Below are 6,000 nucleotides of genomic sequence, written 5' to 3' on the forward strand. Positions count from 1 at the left end.
ATGCTTAAAATGTATTTTAGTTTTTGTTATTGAATTCTGGCTGCTGCACTGTAGTCCCAGGTATGGTCTGCATGACATTGATTCTTTGGCAACTGTTGAGACTTGGTGTATGTGTGGCCTGGTGTGTTCAGTTACTAAATGTTTCTCTTGTGCATGAAAATCATTTGTATTCTCTTAATTACTTAGTTTAGAGTTCTGCCGTATGAGTCAAACTTTCTGTTACCAAATTACTTTTTTCTTATTTTAAAGATTTAAAAATTTACTAATTTAACTGGAAAATTGCATTGAAAAATGTAATGTTTACATATGAAAGCTATTTGAAAGTATAAAATGTATATGGTGGAAACACTTCCTTCTGTAATGCCCTCATCTGTCTAGTTTCTAGCCCTGCTGCCCCATAAAAAACTACTGTTACTAGTTTTTTGTGTATCCTTCTAGATGTATTTTTATACATATGCAAGGAACTCTGAATAAATATTATTTGCCCAGTTCCCTCCAGGCCCCCATAAGGGATTGTGTAGTATGTGTATGATTCTGTACCTTCTATGCCTTTTTCCCCAAGAAAAAGAAACACAAAAAAGCAAAATGGCTGTCTGAGGAAGCCTTACAAATAGCTGTGAGAAGAAGAGAAGCGAAAAGCAAAGGAGAAAAGGAAAGATACACCCATCTGAATGCAGAGTTCCAAAGAATAGCAAGGAGAGATAAGAAAGCCTTCCTCAGCGCTCAATGAAAAGAAATAGAGGAAAACAATAGAATGGGAAAGACTACAGATCTCTTCAAGAAAATTAGAGATACCAAGGAAACATTTTATGCAAAGGTGGGCTCAGTAAAGGACAGAAATGGTATGGACCTAACAGAAGCAGAAGATATTAAGCAGAGGTGGCAAGAATACACAGAAGAACTGTACAAAAAAGATCTTCATGACCCAGATAATCACGATGGTGTGATCACTCACCTAGAACCAGACATCCTGGAATGCGAAATCAAGTGGGCCTTAGGAAACACCTCTATGAACAAAGCTAGTGGAGGTGATGGAATTCCAGTTGAGCTATTTCACATCTTTAAAGATGATGCTGTGAAAGTGCTGCACTCAATATGCCAGCAAATTTGGAAAACTCAGCAGTGGCCACAGGACTGGAAAAGGTCAGTTTTCATTCCAATCCCAAAGAAAGGCAATGCCAAAGAATGCTCAAACTGCCGCACAATTGCACTCATCTCACACACTAGTAAAGTGATACTTAAAATTCTCCAAGCCAGGCTTCAACAATACATGAACCATGAACTTCCTGATGTTCAAGCTGGTTTTAGAAAAGGCAGAGGAACCAGAGATCAAATTGCCAACATCCGCTGGATCATGGAAAAAGCAAGAAAACAGAAAAGCATCTGAAAAAGAAAAAGAAAACAATAAAGCAGAAAAACATCTATTTCTGCTTTATTGACTATGCCAAAGCCTTTGACTCTGTGGATCACAGTAAACTGTGGAAAATTCTTCAAGAGATGGGAATACCAGACCACCTGACCTGCCTCTTGAGAAATCTGTATGCAGGTCAGGAAGCAACAGTTAGAACTGGACATGGAACCACAGACTGGTTCCAAATAGGAAAAGGAGTTCGTCAAGGCTGTATATTGTCACCCTGCTTATTTAACTTCTATGCAGAGTACATCATGAGAAATGCTGGGCTGGAAGAAGCACAAGCTGGCATCAAGATTGCTGGGAGAAATATCAATAACCTCAGATATGCAGATGACACCACCCTTATGGCAGAAAGTAAAAAGAAACTAAAGAGCCCCTTGATGAAAGTGAAAGAGGAGAGTGAAAAAGTTGGCTTAAAGCTCAACATTCAGAAAACGAAGATCATGGCATCCGGTTCCATCACTTCATGGGAAATAGATGGGGAAACAGTGGAAACAGTGGCTGACTTTATTTTTTAGGGCTCCAAGTCACTGCAGATGGTGATTGCAGCCATGAAATTAAAAGACACTTACTCCTTGGAAGGAAAAAGTTATGACCAACCTAGATAGCATATTGAAAAGCAGAGACATTACTTTGCCGACAAAGGTCCGTCTAGTCAAGGTTATGGTTTTTCCAGTGGTCATGTATGGATATGAGAGTTGGACTATAAAAAAAGCTGAACGCTGAAGAATTGATGCTTTTGAACTGTGGTGTTGGAGAAGACTCTTGAGAGTCCCTTGGACTGCAAGGAGATCCAACCAGTCCATCCTAAAGGAGGTCAGTCCTGGGTATTCATTGGAAGGACTAATGTTGAAGCTGAAACTCCAATTCTTTGGCCACCTGACGCGAAGAGTTGACTCATTGGAAAAGACCCTGATGCTGGGAAAGATTTAGGGCAGGAGGAGAAGGGGATAATGGAGGATGAGATGGTTGGATGACATCACCGACTCAATGGACATGGGTTTGGGTGGACTCGGGGAGTTGGTGATGGACAGGGAGGCCTGGCGTACTGCGGCTCATGGGGTCGCAAAGAGTCAGAAACAGCTGAGCGACTAAACAGAACTGAACTCTACCTTTTTCATTTAATAGTATATCTCAAGATCTTTCTGTATCATTACAGAACGTTTCCTTATTCTTATTTTCCCCTCAGTTATATAATCCTTCATTGAATGAATAGACCATAATTTATTCATCTAACCTCACAGCTGTGTAATTAGGTTCTTTTCAGTCAATATGCATCTTCATTCATACATCTTTTTCCACATGTTCAAATATCTCTGTAAGGTTAATTATCAGTTTTTCTCTGTCAGAGAATATGTACATTTGTAGTTTGATAGGTCCTGCTAAGGTGCCCTCCACTGGAGTGGAGGTTGTATCATTTATACCCCACCAACAGTATACTGTTTCCCCACAGCTTTCCCAGTTTAGGATTATCAGATGTTTGGGTTTTTGTCAGTCTGAGAGTAAAAATGGCTCATTTGTCTAGTTTTAATTTAATTTTCTTTTGTTATGAGTGAAGTTGAGAATGCTTTTCTATGGTTAAGAGCTGTATTTTCTTTATGTGAACCACCTGTTCATAACATTTGCCCATTTTTCTGTTAATAACCTAATTCTTTGTTAGATGTATTATTAAGAAATACATTAAAATCTTACAGTATGACAGTGAAGTTTTCTCTTTCTCATTGTTCTGTCAATTTTTGCTTTATATACTTTATATGTTGTTTGTGAAATGTTTTCATTATTGTTTCATTATTATTTATATTTTCATTATGTAGGGATTGCTTTATCCCTAACATCTTTTGCTTTCATTTTGTCTTATGTTAATATATTACACTGACTTTCTCATTGTTAGTATTTATCTGATACATCTTTTCCCATTCTTTTACATTAAATCTTTCTGTATCATTTTAGGTAGCTCTCATTTAAATAGCATGAGCCTGAATTTTCTTTTTTCATCCGGTCTGATGTTTTCTTTCAACTAGAGCATTCAGTCTATTTACATTAATTATAATTACGGATATATTTTGATTCATTTCTACTGTCTGTCTTTTCATTTTTTGTTTTTTTCCCCCAACAAGGGTCTATTAGTGATTAAGTCTCTCAGTATTTTATTTTTCAAAGTGTTTTTTCTCTTTCTTAAATTCTGTCTTTGCTGGGTGTACAGTTCTAGTTGATAGGGTTTTTTAATATTTGGGGTGTTTTTTTTTTTGGTCAGTACTTTCAAGGTATTTTTCTACTGTCTCCTAGATCCTCAAAGCAGCCTCAGCTTTTGTATCTTCTGCTCTGTTTGGTTCTTCTATTTTCTAGCTCTTGTTAAACTTCTCACCGTTCATCTCCTGAGTTTGTTGCACATCTATATGATTATTATCTTGAACTCTTTATTGGGTTGATTGATTATCTCTACTTCTCTTACTACGTCCTCTGGGGTTTTATCTTATTTCTTTGCTTGGAACATACTCTTCTGTCTCCTCATTTTGCCTCTGTGCTTATTTTTGTGTGTTAAATAGGTTGGGTTTTTCCTGATCTTGGAGAAGTGGCCTCTATTTCCTATAGTCCTCTGGCTTTCCCATATGCAATTCCCTCTGGTCTTCAAAGCCAGATGTTTTGGGGGCTCATCTTCCCTGTGCGGGACCCCCAGGCTGGAGAGCTTGACATGGGCCACAGGCCCCTTGGTCTTTGGGGAGAACCTCTGCAGTTGTGATTATCCTCCAGTTCGTGGGTCACCTACGTAGCGGGGTGGGTCCTGACTGCATCTCTGCCTCTCCTACCCATCTCCTTGTAGTTCTTTCTGTCTTTAATTGTGGAAAATCTCTTCTGTTGGTCTTCACGTCCCTCTCATAGAAAGTTGCAATTTGTAACAATTACATAGTCCTACTTTTGGTGTGCCCGTGGGAGAAGGCGAGCTCAGGGTCTTCCTACTTTGCCATTGTGGCCACTCTGTCGTCCTTCAGATCTGAATAACACAGGTCAGCTTCTCCTGTTGTACATGCTCACAGCCCTCTCTGTCTTAGCTTCATACCCTTAGCTCTGTTTGTAATGTGGCTCCATAGTTCCTTATTTCCAGTTTTGAAATCTAGAAAGCTTGAAAGACCAAAAGTTGTCACCCCGCCCCCTGACCCCGCACCTTCCCCCTTATGGCTCAGCTGGTAAAGAATCCGCCTGCAATGCAGGAGACCCGGGTTTGATCCCTGGGTTGGGAAGATCCTCTGGAGAAGGGAAAGGCTACCCACTCCAGTATTCTGGCCTGGAGAATTCCATGGACTGTATAGTCCATGGGGGCGCAAAGAGTCGGACACGACTGAGCGACTTTCACTCACTTCACTTTCATAAATTTGCAACAATCTTATTTGGTGGCAGATACCTTAGCTAAATTAATGTGAATTTATTGATGGTCTTCAATCTCTTTTGTACAACTGTTCTTGCCATAGCTAATTAATGAATTTGATTATGGAGTGTTATCCCACGTTGTTACAGTTGTATTCTAAATTAGGAAACCTATCTGGCCCCACAGGCTTTTAGATGAGAAATTGTGGACCTATAATACATCTATCTCTCTGGATGATTATTTGTTTAATGTGTAGTTCTCTTGTTAGATCATAAGGTCCTTGAAGTCAGAGGCCATGTCTATTTTTGTTGACCACTTTGGCCCTCTTTGCTCAAGTTAACACATAATAAACAATTTATAAATATTCGTAGAAGGAATGAATTAATTGAATTTGCTCATCTTAACATGAACTATGGTAATCAAATGTAATAAGTCACACAAACTCATTATATAATAAGAAAAGTATTGTATATAATAGAGTATTGATTGGCCTAAGGATTTTCTTATTGTTTTACTTGTTTCAGGTGATTCATTGGAAAAACTCCCTGTGTCTAGAAATTGTCAGCTTGGTCCACATCAACAGAAGTCTGATTCCCTGAAACCTCTCTCCATGTCACAACTGAAGCAATGGAGACATTTTCCTGGAGATCATTTAAATCTTACAGATCCTTTTCTTGAAAGAATAAGAGAAAATGTATCATTCTTTTTTCAAAATATAACCAATCAAACTACTGCTATATAATGAAATATTACTTTATGACGTTACTTTGCTTCCCCCTTTAAAAAGTTAATCTAGTAAGTAAATGTACTTCTGGAAAACAAATAGAAGTATTTTAATTATAATAATGTATTTTGTTGAACACTATATTATAGTTTTGATATGGTAGTCAGAACTGACTTGTTTAATGTTTTGTATATGTTCCTAAATATTGAAACATTAAAGACATACTTCTATCATCTTATAATTGCTTATCAATAAATCCATAATTTGTACACTTTATTAAGTGCTTTCTAAAGAATTTTCATAAGGAATACTAAAAGGTAAAATGCCCAGTTTCTTGTCTTTGGGAAAGCTAAATCGATTAGGAATTGCAGCCATAGATGTGGGAGACAATTGAAAACTTTGATAAGTTTAAACTATAGCTCAAGGGAGAAAGAAAATGAGAGATTGGGATTACAGATGCTGAAGATGTGATGCAGGCAGTTTGGATGAGAATGGTGT

At 37.9% G+C, this 6,000-nt stretch overlaps 1 protein-coding gene across 4 annotated transcripts in view; it reads left to right on the forward strand.

The window, feature by feature from the left end:
• The window catches only part of RAD54B (RAD54 homolog B), a 118,166-nt gene extending 112,388 nt beyond the window's left edge, over nt 1-5,778 (forward strand). For 3 of the 4 annotated variants that reach the window (XM_015474537.3, XM_015474538.3, XM_010812226.4), the window contains one exon: nt 5,303-5,778. In XM_015474537.3, coding sequence (XP_015330023.1) covers nt 5,303-5,520 — 218 coding nt within the window. In that variant the 3' untranslated portion in view covers nt 5,521-5,778. The remainder of the gene's footprint in view (nt 1-5,302) is intronic. The other variant, NM_001192955.1, reaches the window with a different exon arrangement.
• Nucleotides 5,779-6,000: the final 222 nt, after the last annotated feature.

This window comes from Bos taurus, chromosome 14, assembly GCF_002263795.3.
Source record: "Bos taurus isolate L1 Dominette 01449 registration number 42190680 breed Hereford chromosome 14, ARS-UCD2.0, whole genome shotgun sequence".
Lineage (NCBI taxonomy): Eukaryota > Metazoa > Chordata > Mammalia > Artiodactyla > Bovidae > Bos > Bos taurus.